We start from the raw sequence: 19,020 nt of genomic DNA on the forward strand, positions 1-19,020 counted from the left end.
TCATAGTTCTAACGAACATTCACGAACAGCAACAGAAAGTTGTTTGACTGGAACCACAGCTATTGACATGGGGTAAGTAAGATGCATAGTAACCAAATATGGTTGCAAGTTCCATCATTACCAACAAAGTTTAACGATTCACTTATTCCTGAAACCATAATTCTAACGAACATTCACAAACAGCAACAGAAAGTTGTTTGAGTGGAACCACAGCTCTTGACATGGGGTAAGTAAGATGCATAGTTTCTTTTTAATACTAAACAACTATGGTTGCAAGTTCCATCATTACCAACAAAGTTTAACGATTCACTTATTCCTAAAACCAAAATTCTAACGAACATTCGCAAACAGCATCAGAAAGTAATTTGAGTGGAACAACAGCTCTTGACATGTACGCATATGCATAGTTTCTTTTTAGTAGCCGACTATGGTGGCAAGTTCCATCATTACAACACAGTTTAATGATTTGCTGATTCCATGCTAGTTACGTTGTTTTATGGGAAATGCCCCTCTGGCTGATATATTGGTCTATCTCAGTGATCATGGTATTGCATTTGTCAAAACCATTGCATGGGGTCTTTGTAATGTAATTTAATTTTTTGTAATAAGTAGGCTAATACCACCAAACATTTGGTGCTTTCAAGACATTGCTTGGGCATCGCGACCAGCCTGTAAGCCTGAGCCAGCAACAATGGTTCAATCAATGGCGTGAGTTTGGGGCGTGACTATCCATTTGCCCGACCAATGGCAAACAGGGCCGAAGTGTGTTAATTCTGGGGCCCCAGCAACAGAATTTAAAAAAGGCATTTTTGTGCCCTTAAAGGTAAATTTACATTGGGTTAGTAAAGTAAAAAGTAAAGTTACATTGTCTTTCATTGCTCCCTTCACCAAGTGCATTCCAAATTAATAATAATAATAATAATAATACATTTTATTTGTAACGCACTTTACATTAAGCAAAATCTCAAAGTGCTACAGATTTAAAAAAATATAAAAAAAAAACTGAAAAATTAAAGTAACAAATCAATCAAAAGCTCTGCTAAAAAGGTGGGTTTTAAGACCACGTTTAAAAGCATCTACACTCTGTGGGATCCGCAAGTGGTCAGGGAGAGCATTCCACGGACTGGGGGCAGCTGAGCAGAAGGCCCGATCTCCCATAGTACGGAGTTTGGTCGTGGGAATTTTGAGAAGATGCGTTGAAACAGAACGGAGATTATGTGTGGATGTTTGTGTGGTGAGGAGAAAATTACTACATCGTGAACCCCAAATGCCCTGATCCCTCCAAAGTCCCCACTTCAAGAGCTGCCCGTCGGAGTGAGTAGTGCATAGGGATGCTCACCCAAATTCACCCCATTGGTCAAGCTAATGCTGCTATGCCCACCATGATTTTGACACCATCAAAGCGTTTAATTTTTATCGCACAATGGTGAGTTATGAGAAAATATTTTAACATCAAAAAATGATTTCAGCATGCAGCCATGCGCTCTGCATTACCGTGAAATATTATATGCACACAACCTGAAGTGCAAAACAACCTTTTGACGCAAAACAAACATTTTCATGATATTCATGAGGTCTGGGATTGGTTCAGACCGGGGTTAAATTGACAGGGACATGCCACAACACAGGCAAAAGTCAAAATACTCAACTTCCTACCAGCTGAAGGCAGTTCATACTCCACTTCCAGCACAACGCGCTCGCCTACGTTCTTCAACAGGCTGATGATCTCGTCATGACGCAGCTTGGTCAGGTTGATGCCATTGACTGACTTGATGTAGTCGCCCACATTGAGTTGATCGCTCCTGAGACACATCAAAATTTAGCTGAATAATCACAATAGTACTTAGGAGGATTATGGGTTTGTTGAAAACTGTAATATTAGCAATAGTAAGACTTGCCTTAGCAAACATCACAGCTTTGTATTATAATTACTAAAAATATAGTAATTAAACAGTTTAGCTAATACCTGCAAACATTTTGGCACACCATATTTTGTTTAACAATGCAAACGGTGTCTTTTCGAACATTTCACTTAATTAGCTTTTTTAGCATTCAACAGTTATTGTAGAGAAATTAACAAGATGACGTCTGATGGAGAAGCTTTCCGTCAATGGTCAAAAACAAAACAATTATATTTTAAATGGAAAGTAAAGGCAAAGTAAGAACTCCTTATCTGTTGTTGAACACTCCACAGGGAGTATATTCTCATTTAGATGCTAATTAGACAAATGCATGCTATTCATTCCCTTTGTCCTCTGGGCATACATGAGCTTGCACAATGATGCCTGACAAAAATGTGTCATCAGCCCAGACGTGCTCCATAACATCCTCATAACAGCCACAAGGAAAGAAGAAACGCGAAGGGATACATCTTACACGTCGCTGAAATGAGTTTAATCAATTGTGAGTATGAGTGAAAATAAATGTATCGCAAATTTATAACAACATATCTACCTGCACTCTAAAAAATGCTGGGTTAAAAAAACACAATTTCTGGGTTATTTGGCAACCCAGCACTGGGTAAATATTGGACAGAACACATGCTGGGCTATTTTTACCCAGCTTGTTGGGTTTTATACATTAACCCATTTGCTGTGTTGTTTTTTGAAAGTGCTGGGTCAGTCATTTTGATATTGAAGGTTTCATTTTAAATAATAAAAATGCACTCTAATAGGACAGGAACAGTTCATATACAATATTTTTTATTCAATGGCAAGGCAGTCTTTTACAGTCATAAAATACTCAAACACATTTAGTAAATGTTTTAGGACACATGACAGGAGCAGCAACATCAGCCAATGGGAATCTGTGGGCAGAAAACTGGTATCAGTAGGCTGTTTCAGTTCATTAAATGACAATCTTATATATACATTTTTGATAAAGTTACATAAAAAACAGCTTTACCTTGTGCCACCTCGTCTGTCAGACATTTAAGTTTCAACCCGTCAAACGCATAGTGCGACCACAGCTGCGACAATAGCGAACTAGATCAACAGCGCTCTCGTTACGATACGGATCCACTTGTCCATACGATACTTCTGTCGCAATACTTTATGCAAATTAATCTGTTGAACGTGACGCAACAATAGAAGTAGAGCACATGGAGACTGGGGGAGGTCTCTCGCGGGTCCTTTGTTCTAGACGTCCTACTAGAAAAATGCTCAGGAAACTTTAGTTCCAAGTAGTGAAAATGGAGGAGAAATTAATTGTGGCAGTTGCAGCATTTCCAAATCTATACGACCCATCTGTGGTGTCCTATAGGGACAACAAGCAACGTAATTCTGCCTGGAGGAGGGTGGCAGAGATCGTTGGAGTACCTGGTGGGTTTTATGAGTTTGCACTGTGTAAAATAAAATGAGAGGGAAGAAGTTAGGTTGGCTTCGAGCAAATTTTTTCAAAACACAATATTCCCCGCTGGCTCAAAACCATATGCCCATAGCGGTACACGTGAGGAACGCCCATCAACGTACAAATGAGGGGAAGCGTCGCAACACCACGCTTCAGTCATGTCGCAAAAGTGGATCCGTACCGTTATAGTCAGTGGACATGGCAGCTTGGGACAGCGATGTTGCGTCGTGTTTCAACCCTGGTTGCGCATTCATCAAGTGTTCCCAGCAGACGTTAGCTGTGACTTGCATTAAAAAAAAAAACTTAACATTTGAGAGCAAAACAGAAATTGTCCGTTGACAAATGTATCCAGTTTTAACCGGTTTGGCACAGACTAAAAAATATCCCAGCATTTTTTTAGAGTGTATGTGAATGACGCTTCTAACTACACGCTCAATTTTAAGCACTGTTGTGTTTCGAAATGTATCAGAAAGTCCCCGTTCCAAAATTTAGCTGCTTCTACTGTCAGTTTACTCTTTCTGGTCAACTACTGTAATGGCAGAATCTTGCTAAAACTAGCTGAATAGCTGCTATGTTAAGCTTAAAGCTAGCTACCTGTTTAATAGCATAATTTGAAGGTAATTCTATCGATTGAGTATTGATGCTTACTGCCACAATAACACAAATGCTCATGCTAAAAATGAATGTAACGCAGCACAACTACATGTTGCTACATTTGCATAGCATAAATGAGCTGCTTCTACGGTAAGTTTTCTTTTTCAGGTCGACTATGGCAGAACAGTTTGAATCTGAGCAAGTTACATAAAATTAGCTTGCTGTTGTTTAGCTTATAGCTAGCTACCTGTTTAGCATTATTTGAAGGTAATTCTATCGATTGAGTATTGATGCTTACTGCCACAGTAACACAAAAATGCTAATGCTAATGCTAAACACTAATGTTAAATATGTAATGCAGCACAACTACATGATGCTACATTCACAAGCATTAGCATAAATGAGCTGTTTCTACTGTCAGTTTTCTTTTTCAGGTCGACTTCGGCATATCAACAGTTTGAATCTTGCTGAGCAAGTTACATAAAACTAGCTAAATTGCTGCTATGTTTAGCTTATAGTTTATATAGCTTATATCTGTTTAATAGCATAATTTGAACATAATTTTATCGATTGAGTATTTGCTACATTCGTAAGAATTAACATAAATGAGCTGCTTCTATGGTCAGTTTTCTTTTTCAGGTCGACTATAAGAAAACAACAGTTTGAATCATGTTGAGCAAGTTAAATGTTGATCAAGCTAAGTTAAATCGTTGATGTGTTTAACTTGTAATTAGCTATAGTACATGAATGAATCCTGAATTAAGTATTAGCCTTACAGTTTGCACAAGATAATATACGCTAAGACTGGATGCTTATACATATGCTGAATCTATGAGATGTGTGACCTTTGAAAGTTGTGCATAAAAATGAAACAATATGCAAAAAAAGATGTTTGTAACAATAATATGCAATTTTAAGTTGTGATGCATCTTAGCTACTACACACTTAAGTTGCACTATTGCAATCCGAAACGTTTTAAAACTCAAGTCATAACGTAATGTGTTTCCACATTAGCAAGCATTAGCATAAATTAACTTCTTCCATGGTCAGTTTAAATATTAGCTAATGCAAACAATACACAACAAAAAAAGTTTGTAACAGTAAGTTTTTGAAAGTTGTGGTGGATCTAATTTCACACTTAAATTGCACTGCTGCATTCCAAAATGTGTCAAAACACAAGTTGTAAGGCACACAAGTACAAGTACGTGTTTTCACATTAGCGAGCATTAGCACACTTAAATTGCAAGTGCAAATTACAACCTAAACCCATTTTGTTAGAATTGGTGCTTTTCTGAGATCACTTTGTCATTCTATGATTGGCTGATAAAAGTGCATTAATATGCATTACCTCGCCGCAAGTCCACCCGGCCGCAGGTTGGAGACGCGTGGTTTGCCGTCTTTGTCTGTGCCACCTGAGATGGTGAGACCTAAAGTGCTTCCTTCTTTCTTAATCAGCTCAACCAGTGTAACCCCACGCAGTTCTTCTGCCCAGAAACACAACACACACACACACACACAACACACACCCACACACACACACACACACACACAAACAGACAAGAGACAGAGTTGGCACTGATGGCAACATGGTTTTAAGACACTAAATCTCTCAGATAGTCTCAGAAATGATATTGGATATGCAAATGAGCTGTATTTCTCCCATCTAACTAAAGATGAGTAATTTTATGAATTCTCAATATTACAAATACTCGAGATTGTTTTAAAATGTTACACCACAACTAACTTGCACTAATCTTTAACTCATGCTGTGATTATATGAATTCTAAAACAGAAAATCCAAACCGAGAGATACATGAAAGAAAACATCTATCAAACACCAGTAGTGCAGCAGAAATGGTAATGCTACACTTCTAAATCCAACTGTGTCATGGAATCTCTCACAGAGCCTAATCTAATCAGTGTCTGTGTGGGTTTAAATGTGAACAGATTGAAACTATGTTTTCCACAAGTAAAAATGTAATGGATGATTGCACACATCTTTTGAAACTATGATAATGCTTCCTGTAATATCAGTCCTGAAAGAGTCTTAATCTGTCATTTTGTCAATTTTGGTAAACATTTTTTATAATGCCTCTGTATATTATATTATGTTATAAATGTATTATTATTTATGTAAAATCAATCAATACTTTCATTCAACAAGGATGCATTCAATTAATCAAAAGTGACAGTAATTATAATTTCAAATAAATGCTGTTCTTTTCAGCTTTCTATTCATCAAAGAGATCTAAAAATATGTATCACAATTCCACATAAATATTAAGCAGCACAACCGTTTTCGACATTGGTAATAAGAATAAATATTTATTGAGCATCAAATCAGCATATTAGAAAGATTTCTGAAGGATGATGTGAAGACTGGGGTAATGATGCTGAAAATTCAGCTTTGATCACAGGAATAATTTTTTTTTTTTTTTTTAAGTTTAACTATATATTCAAATAGAAAACAGTTATTTAAAATTGTAGTAATATTTCACAATATTGCTGCATTTACTGTATTTTTGTCAAATAAATGTAGCCTTTTTGAGAATAAGAATGACAATTAAAATTGAACAGTAGTATATATATATATATCAACAGTGGTGAACCAGTGACAGGGTCATGGGCGGCCAAGGCTCATTGATGCACGTGGGGAGTGAAGGCTGGCCCGTGTGTTCTGATCAAACAGATGAGCTACTGTAGCTCAAATTGCTCTAGAAGTTAATGCTGGTTCTGATAGAAAGGTGTCAGAATACACAGTGCATCGCAGTTTGTTGTGTATCGGGCTGCATAGCCGCAGACCAGTCAGGGTGCCCATACTGACCCCTGTCCACCGCTAAAAGCGCCAACAGTGGGCTCATGAGCATAAGAACTGGACCACCTCGCTTACCTGGGGAACAGATGGCACCAGGATGCATCAAGAAGGCAAGCTGGCGGAGGCAGTATGATGCTTTGGGCAATATTCTGCTGGGAAACCTTGGGTCCTGCCATCCATATGGATGTTACTTTGACATGTACCACCTACCTAAGCATTGTTGCAGACCATGTGCACCCTTTCATGGAAACGGTATTCCCTGGTGGCTGTGGCCTCTTTCAGCAGGATAATGTGCCCTGCCACAAAGCAAAAATGCTTCAGGAATGATTTGAGGAGCACAACAACGAGTTTGAGGTGTTGACTTGGCCTCCAAATTCCCCAGATCCCAATCCAATAGAGCATCTGTGGGATGTGCTGAACAAACAAGTCCGATCCATGGAGGCCCCACCTCGTAACTTACAGGTCTTAAAGGATCTGTTGCTAACAACTTGGTGCCAGATATCACAGCACACCTTCAGCGGTCTAGTGGAGTCCATGCCTTGACGGGTCAGGGCTGTTTTGGCAGCAAAAGGGGGACCCTTAACACAATATTAGAAAGGTCATAATGTTATGGCTGATCGGTGTATATAAAAACACACACATGTATATATTTAAGGAAATGTTGTTATATTTATATATAAAATATTTATAAATGAGAAATATATACATGCAATGTGTGTGGGGTATATTTCTCTAGCAATAGTTTTGCATGAAATAACAGCTACATCTGCTTTGGACCCCTTATATGTACAGGTTACATTAAAAATGATTATACACACGAAATGTACAAGTATTTTACAACATGTAAAATAACATTTTAACATGTCTGTTATGCTTTAGAACCTACATACTTTGAAACTTTTCCAAAGTAACACTTTGAGTTGACTCAGCTAATCCAATTAGCTTTAAAGAAGAAAGAGGCCTTGGATCAGCAAGCGCTTCCAGCTACAGTAGCAGAATGACTCAGACAGACACTTCTCGAGAACCGCAGGAAACATCTGGATAAAGCCGTAACAACACCCTCAAACCCCCTGTGTTCTGCATCTCAAACAGCCATTCAAACCAATGTGGCAAGAAGAACTCAAACATCCCCAGTGGAAAAAGATATAGACACAATCCCCAAGATCAAAAGACGCTGAAGGAGTGGAGCGAGGCTGGATCAGCCTGCGGTGGGAGTATTTGTGTGGGATAGACAGGGAGTCAGGCGTACCTGGGATGCTTTGTCTTCTGGATGTGAGCGAGTTGTCTGGCCCCATCGAGTCCTTGTTCCCCTTAGAGTACGGCCCATCGTCTGTAGGGTGAGAGACACATAATCAATAAAAGACCTTAGAAGAAACAGTCCACAATGAACGCAGTGTATTATATTTTTTCACCTCTGTATTCATACACAGATGAACAGTCTTTTTGACTGTAGTATCAGCATCCAGGGACATGCTAATAAGGATTTGCCATCTTTTGACGGTAATAATCACAGAAACCCAATCATTTTTTATAGAAAGCATTTGTATGACAAACGTTTTCGGATTGATTTCTTTCAAGGCGAATGCCTGAATGCACTCGCTTCATTTTGAGCGGATAAAATATTCATGAGCAGCATAGTTTTAATTTCTTCAAAGTTCCTACATAAATTAGGACTTTCCCCTCATGGACTGGGCTCATCAGCACTAAGCGTCTCTGGAGCCTTCTTACGCTTGGCACAATTCAGTTCATCTTTTAACGCCAGCAGGACAAACACTATTAATGTATTCAAGCCAAAATAAGGTAACACCTGTTGCCGCCATTGTTATGATACTAACACGCTTAAAAAACTTGTGACTTTCCTTCAATTAAAGACTGTCTTTAAAGTGATATTTTCTTTTAAAGAAATCACTTTTTAAGGACTACAACAAACACCTGGTAGGGACTACAACAAGCTACTTCCTGGTTTGAAATTTACATAAACCCTGCCCCCGGGAACACGCAACAAAGGCCACGTTAAGAAGAGGAAGAGTTGTTGTAGTAGAGCACATCTGAGAGTCTGCTCAAGTTGTTGCATCCATTTATTGCAATACAGTATGTAACACAAATGCAATAGCATGTCATAAAAGCAAGATGACAACAAAAGTTATAACCATAACGAAACTAAACTATGCCTGTTCTATCTTCATGCAGCAGATATTCTCTGGCCCTGTGCATCTTACAACAGTTCCCACATGTGTGATTTATAGATGATCATGACAGAACATGCTAATCAATGACTTGAAGATAGTTAACTCCACATCAGCTATATAAATTCATCAATTAACCATTCAGAAACGTCCTGTTGCATTATACATATTGTCACTTCTTCTAGAGTATCTCCATCCAATCCGACTCCGGTTTGAAGAAAAAGGCTGAACAGTTTCTGACATTTTCAGTGCTTGTCTGCCTTAGGTAATCTGAGCTGCAACATGAGCTCTTGAAGCTCCGCCCTCTTCTTGAAAAGGGCCAGGAGCAGAAGCTCTTTTGCATTTAAAGGGACACACACAAAAACAGCACGTTTTTGCTCACTCTCAAAAAGTGACAATTTTAACTATGCTATAAAAATTATCTGTGAGGTATATTGAGCTAAAACTTTACATACACACTTTGGGGACATCAGAGACTTATTTTACATATTGTAAAAAGGATTTGCCAATATAGGACCCCTTTAAGGCCATGCATGCTCAGACTGCAAACAAAAATCAGATTTTTTATTTTTTATTTTTTTTGCATATCCAAATTTTATTAAGATGGGGTTTTGAAAGTCTGGACAGCAAAAAAAAAAAAAAAACCCACATGAAATCAGATTTTTTTCTTCTTCTTCCAAATCTGATTCAAACCACATATAGGGCCCTATTTTAACGATCTGAGCGTATGGTTTGAAGCGTGCAGATGCACTTCGGGCATGCTAGTTTAATGACGGAAAAAAAACGGTCCGCATGCCAGCCACATGGTGTAAAAGGGTTGTACCTATTCTCTTAATGATTCATGAGTGCGTTTTGGGCATAACGTGCAATAAACCAATCAAAGTCGCATATTACTAACACAACCTTTAAATAAAACAAAAAAGCTATTGACTTTAGACCAGGTTTTTGTTGGTCAATGATGCAGCTGTTTTTAGTTGCCTCAAATTAGCAATGCGCCAAACAATATGCCTGTACACACCTCATTTTCAGACCAGTACGCCCATGGGTGAACAGATGGGCACAGGTACATTTGCTATTTAAACAACGTGGCGCTGGACGTGAAAATGATAACTGCATCTGGCTGAAACTAGCAAAAAACACTTGCGTCACATTGCGCCGGTTTTATGATAAGGCCCATGGAGTTGATTAGAAATGCGATTCCAATCAGATTTTTTCAGATGCGTCTCAGTCTGGACGCTCTGGATTTCAAACGGTCTTTTACTCTTACACTCTTAATGCAACACACAACGCTAACATCAAAACCGGTTACTGAAATGCCGGAAGTATTCATTGGGTGTTCAAATGGTATGTCCAAAGATTTCGCCATTTTCCCATGTGCAATAGAGGAGTTCTGCACAGTGACTCTACAGGGATCTTATTTGGAGAGACATTTTTCCCTCCATTTTTCCTGCATCCGTTTTGAAAGCCTCGTCACATATGTGTGTGCGCCTACATTGTTACCAAACCACTGCATAGGTTGGTTATGTCTGGATACACAAATCTTATTTGATCACTTGCAATTAATAGTGAGGACAGTCAGCCTGAAAAGATCTGATTTGATAAAAAAAAGAAGGGTCCACAAGAAATAAAGGTAATTCAGATTGAAATCACACGGGGTTGTGACATTTTTAGAAAGGAATAACACAATCGAACTAAATGTTGGAGCAAACAGACAAAAAAAAACAACAACAAAAAAACAAATAGAAATCTCATTTGAAATAGGCAAAACAATTACACAACGCCATGCATTGCTGATTTATGAGATGATAAATGCAGGCATAATCAGGAAGTGATGTGTGCATGTGTGTCAAGTCTATGTCATTTCTCATATGTCACCGAGTTTAGTTTGTGACAGTTAAGGGATGTAGAACATGGTCATGCAGAATAAGGCATTAATATGTGTTTTATAAGTACTAATAAACATCCTAGTAATATGCAAACTAATAAGCAATTAATTAATAGTGAGAATCGGACTTCAATCTAAAGGGTTACCGATATTGAATAAACACAAACTCTCACAAGCCCATTACGATAAAGGGAAGCTGCAGAATCTGGCAGCAGAAAGGAGTGATGCTCTACGACACCATCACCAGACTGAGGTTATGCTGCGTGAGGCAATATGAGTTTGTTGTTGGGAGATAAGAGACTTCCGAAAGCAGTTACTAGTATTTTCTTATTATTTGATAGCAGATATTGGTTGTCCATACAGTATTACTGTAGTGCAAGCAGATATGGAGGCCAGAAACCTGTTTGCATACTTTTCAACTGATCACGATACTGATTTAATTTCAACCTTACTTGTCACATATTTTGAAAACCTTAAATATAAAATCAACCTATAAATCCTTTAAAGCTGACGTGTGTGATGCTCAACTGTGAGAAATGCCGCTGACATATGCTTAAGTGTGGTTATGAGCGAGCGAGTCACAGTGTTATACGGTTGTTCAGAACGTGTTTTAGCACAGTTTTCCATGAGGGTGTTCTGAGGGCCAGCATGTTTAAAACGTTATGCGATTGTTGGGCATTTAGCATGATTAACACATTGTTATACAGTTGCTCAGGTGTTCTGATAAGTTTTAGCATATTGTTATGCTGTTGTTAAGGTGTTCTGAGGATATGCTTAAAATGTTATGTGGTTGTTTGGGAGTGGCTTTTAGCATGATTAACACATTGCTATAGCTACAGGTGTTCTGATAAGTTTTAAAGTAATGCTATATTTAAGGTGTTGGGCTTTAGCATGTTTCACATGTTATGTGGTTGTTAGGGTGTTCTGATCGACTTTAGCATGTTTAGCATGTTGTGGTTGTTAAGATCTTTAGCATGTTTAGCATGTTGTTAAGGTGTTCTGATGGGCTTTAGCATGTTTAACATGTTGTTATGTGGTTGTTAGGAGCATTAACATGTTGTTATGCTGTTGTTAGGGAGTTCTGGCATTTAGCATGTTTAACATGTTGTTATATGATTGTTAGGAGCTTTAGCATGTTTAGCATTTTGTTATGCTGTTGTTAGGGTGTTATAATGGGTTTTAGCATGTTTAATATGTAGTTGTTAAGAGCTTTAGCATGTTTAGCATTTTGTTATTCTGTTGTTAGGGTGTTCTGGTGGACTTTAGCATGTTTAGCATGTTATTACGTGGTTGTTATGAGCTTTAGCATGTTTAGCATATTATTATGCTGTTGTTAGGGTGTTCTGATGGGCTTTAGAATTTTTAACATGTTATGTGGTTGTTAGGGGCTTTAACGTGTTATATGGTTGTAAGGATGCTCTAAGGAATTTTAGCATGTTGTTATGTGGTTGCTAGGAGCTTTAGCATTTTTAACATGTTGTTATATGGTTGTATGGGTGTTCTTAGCATGTTATGCTGTTAGGGTGTTCTGATGGGATTTACCATGTTTAGCATGTTGTTATGTAGTTGTTATGAGCTTTAGCATGTTTAGCATGTTGTTATGCTGTTGTTAGGGTGTGCTGTGTATTTAACATGTTGTTATGCTGTTGGTAGGGTGTTCTGATTTGCTTTAGCATGTTGTTATGTGGTTGTTAGGGGCTTTTACACTTTTTAAGGTTTGGTGTTCTTAGGAATTTTTGCATGTTGTTATGCTGTTATAAGGGTGTTCTGATGGGCTTTAACATGACTTGTGCTGTTGTTAGTGTGTTCTGATGGGCTTTAGCATGTTTAGCATGTTTTTATGTGGTTATTAGGAGCTTTAGCATGTTGTTATGTGGTTGTTAAGAGCTTTAACATTTTTATTTTGTTGTTATATGGTTGTAAGGGTGTTCTTAAGAATTGTATCATGTTGTTGTTGTTATAGGGTGTTCTGATGCGCTTTACCAAGTTTAACATGTTGGTGTGGTTGTTGGGAGCTTTAGCATGTATAGCATGTTTTTATATGGTGCTCTGAGGGATTTCACACTGCAATACGTTTTTTTTAGGTTTTTTTTTAGCATGTTTAGCTCATTGCTATTTCTGAGGGTTTTTTTTTTTTAGCATGATTAACACTTAGGCTGCGTTCACACTGCAGGCTGAAACGACCCAATTCCGATTTTTTTGCCCTTATGCGACCTGTATCTGATCTTTTCATGACAGTCTGAACGACACAGATCCGATCTTTTCAAATGCGACCCAGGCCACTTGGGTATGTGGTCCAAATCCGATACATATCCGATCTTTTGAAATGCGTCTTCAGTCTGAACTGCCAGGTCACATGTATCCGACCCGCACGTCGTTGATACGCGACAAACGTCATCATTGTAACTCCCGTTCCTTACTCCAGTCCAGTGGTGGCGGTAATGCACAAGAAATAGTTGCTAACCGCCAATAAAAGAAGAAGTACGCACCTGTTGCTAGCCAATACACTCCAACTCCAACGCACCCCAACTCCAACGTTTCTGCACTGTTATGGGCCGCCGCAGACGTGTCTCTTCCCGTGACAAAGTTAGTTGAAGGCGCTCGCGAACATAATTGAAGGTGGATCTGGTCATTCTGAAGTTACTGACGAATTCGGTATGAGTAAAGCCACTCACATCAGTATCCCACCACTCCTGGCTGCGACTCCGCACACACACGTTTCTCTGTACCGACGTTGCTACCACTGCTCCACAAAACGCCATGGCCAAAAACCTTGCTCTCCTCCTCTTTTTTAATTTTCTTCTTAACATGAGAAGGTTGTAATGGTGCTGGCTCCGTTGCGAAAATAACTTTAATAAAGCTAAACGAACTCCAATGCTGACACCCATATTTGGCTACTTCCGTAAACAACAAGTGACGTCGTTGACCGTTGAGTACTCTTCTGCGCATGCGGGTCACTTCTGGGTCATTTCACGTTCACACAGGAGATCACAAAAGGTCGCATTTAATTGGAAATGTGAACGGCCTTGCAAAAAAATCGCATTTTTTCAAAAAATCGGAATTGAGCATTAAGCCCTGCAGTGTGAACACAGCCTTATACAGTGGTTAAGTTGTTCCAAAGAGTTTGTTTAGATTGTTGCTATACTGTTGTTATGCTGCCTTCACAAGTTATCAGAATTAACGTAAATACTAGTTTCCTAGCCACTTAAACTCTGCGGACCCTGTACAGGAATGACATCATCATGTATATAGGCCTACTTTCGATTTTAAATGTCTGTGGAGGAGCTCTGACCTCATATGTGGGGGGTTATTACAGCTTAGACAACATATACTTACATGTTTATCACTTTTAGCAGTGGTTTATGTAACTTCAAAGGGTTTCCTTAAAAATGACACCACAATTGTGTATTCAGACCACTGTATGAGGGTATGGGAAGCTTTTCAATTTGGGTAGGCCAAATCCAGGCGAAATCCCAAAAATTGTCCCAGAGCTTAAGAGGTTAAAAAATTGAACATGGTCACCCGCTCAAGTCAAAACTTGAATGCACTGAGCTCATAATCAAGACTTCAGATGTGGGAAGTACGAAATTTCCGATAGCACGTGAAGGCAGCATTAGTGTGTTCTGAGGGGTTTTTAGCATGATTAGCACATTGCTATAGCTACTGCTGTTAGTGTGTTCTGAGGGGGTTTAGCATGATTAGCTTGTTGCTATACTGTTGTTAGTGTGTTATGTTTTTTAGCATGATTAACTTGTTGCTATACCGTTGTTAGAGTGTTTTGAGTTTTTTTTTTTTTTTTGCATGATTAGCACATTGCTATACCGCTGTCAGGGTGTTCTGGGTGGCTGCTAGATGATTACTTAATGGCCCAAAGCAGCCCACCCTCAAATCTCAATTATATTCTTGTCTCTAGATTGTTGTATTCCCTTCCTTAATGTCAGTATGTTTCAAAAACAGCTTATGCACCAAACTTTAATGCGTAGGGTTAGCCTTAGCAAGCACCACTAAATAACCATAATTGACTTTGACTGTTTTTCGTTGAACTGCACGCCTCAAAACACAACCTCATTTACACAGGACACAACGGAGCAATACACTCTCAAGCACCCACAATCATGAATTCCCTTATGTGACATGTTGTGTGACCAAACCAAATAAAAATGGAATAGAATACCTTGTACAGATCACCAAGGAAGGACAGAATGAGACCAGACAAGTGCTAACAAACCTTAGTGAGAATGCGAGGACAGTCTGCGGGGAGCAATCTAAAGTGTTTATTGTTGTATTTGTGAATGCTATTACTGACAGGGCTCAACGGCGGGATTAGCTTCCAGTGCTAGCACAAGACCAAACCAACGAAACTCCCTCCTAGCCCACAGAAAACTCCAGCATATCGGCATTCACAGTGATGAGCGGCATTCGTCTAATCCGCTTGCTCAAGGGTTTTGGAAACCTTCACGAGTCACCTATCAAAGGAAGCGATTTAGCTGTGACGGGTACCTAACTCGCAAAGCACGCAGTCATCCGTTTTTGTCATGCTCGGAAGTGCCATTCCACAAAAATAGGTAAATAAAATAAATAAGATAATCCTATAGCTTAACCTCAAGGGCCTGGAAGGAAAGCTACATGCATAAATATATATATATTTTTTAAATATGGTTTACAGCCATAACATATAACACCGTCATGAAACTTTTCTGTTTTAGGAGGTAAAAGGAGAAGCTCTGGATAACTTGATACCCTAGTTTAACATGATATTTGACCAACAAAAAAAACAACAACCTTTAATTAACTTAGAATTAACTTTTAACTTTTAAGTGCTAGACATGAGAGTTAAGTTTATGACCACTATGAAGTGAATAACACTGATTATCTCTTCTTCACGGCGCCTGTTAGTGGGTGGTATATATTAAGCAAGTTTTGGATTTGAGCGAGTTTGACAAGGGCCAAATTGTGATGGCTAGATGACTTGGTCAGAGCACTCTCCACAACGTGTGGGGTGTTCCCGTTCTGCAGTGGTCAGTATCTATCAAAAGGGGTCCAAGGAAGTAACAGTGCTGAACCGGCGACAGGGTCATGGGTGGCCAAGGCTCATTGATGCACGTGGGGAGCGAAGGCTGGCCCATGCGGTCCGATCAAACAGATGAGCTACTGTAGCTCAAATTGCTCAATAAGTTAATGCTGGTTCTGATAGAAAGCTGTCAGAATACACTGTGCATTGCAGTTTGTTGTGTATAAGGCTGCTTGTAATTAATGTGAATCAGAGGAAACAACGATTTTCAGAACAATTTTAGTTATAATTCATGAGCGATAGTATCAGTGAAGTTTGCATTAGAAAGCACCACTAATTAAGGCACATTATAAAACAAAACCGCATAACTATAACAATATGCAGATCATGATACAGCAAAAACTGTTGTATTCAAAAACTATTGTGAATGTAGGCTATTCACCAAGAACACCATTTAGTGACTCTTTTTTTTAAAAGTAAATGCTCAAATGAATGGCTCTAATTAAGCTGAAGATACGGTAGCTATAATCTGGGAGAGCTCAAGTCTCTCTTTGTTTAAACTCCCCATGTCCTTCCGTAATTACTCCCCATTATCTGCACCAAACAGCCAGAAGCTTTGCCCAGGAAAGAAACCTGCAACTTGGGTGATATGAGCTTCACACACTGATTGAAAAAACACACATTCACAAAGATACTAACACATTCAAGCTTTCCAAGAAACACCAACAAAACGCACACACATGATAGTAACTAATCTTGCAAACTCAATGCGCACCCACAAACAAATTTACACACAAAGACTTTTCTTGTACATGGTACAATCGATCACATGACTTCACCTTTGGCTGATTAATGATGCAAGGCAACTATATGGTGCAAAACTAACATAAGGCCCGATGGTCGGCCGTCGGGCAATGTTGGGCTGCTTTAGTCGGACGCCATCTGGTATTTTTTTGGCTGATTCAGCGTGTTGAATCTGCGTTGGGTCTTTGGTGTGAGAGAAAACTCTGATTGGCTGTTCAGCTTAGCGAATGAATCCGTGCACGAGAATAAGAGAAAGTGAGGAAAGCGAGCAAAGAAGACAAGACGGTACAAACAGAAGGCTGTTATAATTTTACATAATTTTACCTGAGCATTCCAATGCAGGAATATTTTTATAATAACTTGAGCCGAGTGGAATGAAGAAAGTGATTAGCACACTGTAAACCTCAATAAGTTGGCAAAACGCAAAGTTAAGAAATTTAAAGTTTAAGTAAGCAGAACTTGCATGTAATCGTTTATTTTAATTGCTCTGAACTTAAAATATTTGAGTAAGCCAATTCATACATTTAACTTAAAAATATCATGTAATTGCAAATGTTTAGTAGTGGAAACTTAACTAGTTTTGACTAGCTAATTAAATAAATGCCACCTTCCTAATTGGTTACAGAATGCTTTGGTAGCATTAGTAAAGCATAGCACTTGCTGAATGAGAACAGCAATATAATACATTTAACATATAGGCTAGCTGTTCTCAAAACTGTTCTCATTAAGCTCATTCTCCACTCGTCACCATGATGGTAACCCTACAAAAAAAAAAAAAAAAACTTAACAGAAACTCTTCTAAACTAGCAACATTAAACACTGTTAAATGTCCCACTTAACGTTAATTTGGACAGAAAAACAAACAATACATAATTTTGGCATTTACTTTCCCTTTTGAGTGTCATGGCAAAGCATGCTGGGAAATAGAAAGTTTCGGTTAAATTTAAGTTAGTCTAAATTAAAAGAAAAAAGTTAATTACTTAAAATGTGTCAGTTTTGAGAACTCAATAGAAAAAGAAAGTTCTAAATACTCATAAAAGTTTTGCCAATCATTCCTACATACTGGGGTCTTTAGCGACCCGGATCTATATCTATATCCGATATCTATATCATCCACGGATGGATCTCTACCTGCTGCAATAATATAAAACTCTCCGGATATTAGAGTAACAATTACATAAGAATAAAATAAAATATATTTTGTTACCTTTTGGAGCTTGGAAGGGTTCAGTTTGAGCAGATGTTTCATACCATCATCACTGTCCTCGTCAGAGCGCATTTCCCAGTATATTCAGCATCTGCCTCATATTCACCATCTCAAACATATTCTCAAAACTATAATTTTCAACATCTTCAAAATCAATATTTTGATCACTGACAGCTTCTTCACCAGATCCATCATCAAGTGACAGTAATATTTGATTGCGTTCAGTACTTGCTCTGCAGTAAATCACTGAGCCATTTCAAGTTTTGCAGATTATACTTATTAATGTTTAGTTTTCAGTTTCCAGTAAGTATGAGTGAAACGTCACTTTATCATTGTGTTTCAGACATTGCCACCACACTCTTACACACCTCGGGTCGTTAGCGACCCTATACAATTTTTACAAAAAATTAATGGAAAAACAGGCATTATTTTATAATTGTATTATTTATTTTTTTTGTTATATTGTTTATAATGAATTGATTGAGGAATACTAAGAAGGTTGATACCTAACTTTTAAAAAAATCATTTAGTAGGAGGGTAGTGACTGATGTCCCGGGTCGCTAAAGACCCTAGGTATGCAATTAATTATTTCGAGCGATAAGATGAGATGAAGAGATGGCTGAACCATGTAGAAAGAGAGTACGGTTGTTCGGTGTGGAATTTTTCCCGCCCTTCCTCAACTGTGATTGGACTGCTAGGTAAAAATGACAGTGATGAGTGCTGCACTTTACCCACATTTTTCAACTCTCTGTAACCAAAAAATAAATAAATCCCCAAGCATGCAGCATTCAGCATGAAATAGACTCTCAGTGCTCATGCGGCTCCCATTGAAAACAATTGAAAACAGTTGAAAAAAATGTGATGGCCTTATAATAAACACAACATTATCGCTCCTTGGTGTGAACACTAATATTGTTATCATTAGGGGCTTTGACGCCGAGTAGTTATAGGAACTAACCACCAGAACGGTCCCCTAAGAACTAAATGTTCCCCTAGGACAATTTTCCTGGTTGGTTTCACACCACTAGTAAGAACTCGGAAGAGACATAAGCCGCGTTTCCACCGAAATTTCCTGGAATAATTTGTACCAGGAACTTTTTTTACAGGAACATTTTTCCCCCCAGATCTGCTACTGTCTGCGTTTCCACTGCAGCCTAAAGTACCGGGAAG

At 38.5% G+C, this 19,020-nt stretch overlaps 1 protein-coding gene across 3 annotated transcripts in view; it reads right to left on the reverse strand.

The window, feature by feature from the left end:
• The window catches only part of grip2b (glutamate receptor interacting protein 2b), a 293,833-nt gene that overhangs the window by 73,000 nt on the left and 201,813 nt on the right, over window positions 1-19,020 (reverse strand). For all 3 annotated transcript variants that reach the window (XM_079807131.1, XM_079807130.1, XM_079807132.1), the window contains exons 2-4: window positions 8,007-8,087; window positions 5,291-5,423; window positions 1,657-1,802 (exon numbers count right to left, since the gene is read on the reverse strand). In XM_079807131.1, coding sequence (XP_079663257.1) covers window positions 1,657-1,802; window positions 5,291-5,423; window positions 8,007-8,087 — 360 coding nt within the window. The remainder of the gene's footprint in view (window positions 1-1,656; window positions 1,803-5,290; window positions 5,424-8,006; window positions 8,088-19,020) is intronic.

Source organism: Gobio gobio (genome assembly GCF_949357685.1).
Source record: "Gobio gobio genome assembly, chromosome: 24".
Taxonomy (NCBI): domain Eukaryota; kingdom Metazoa; phylum Chordata; class Actinopteri; order Cypriniformes; family Gobionidae; genus Gobio; species Gobio gobio.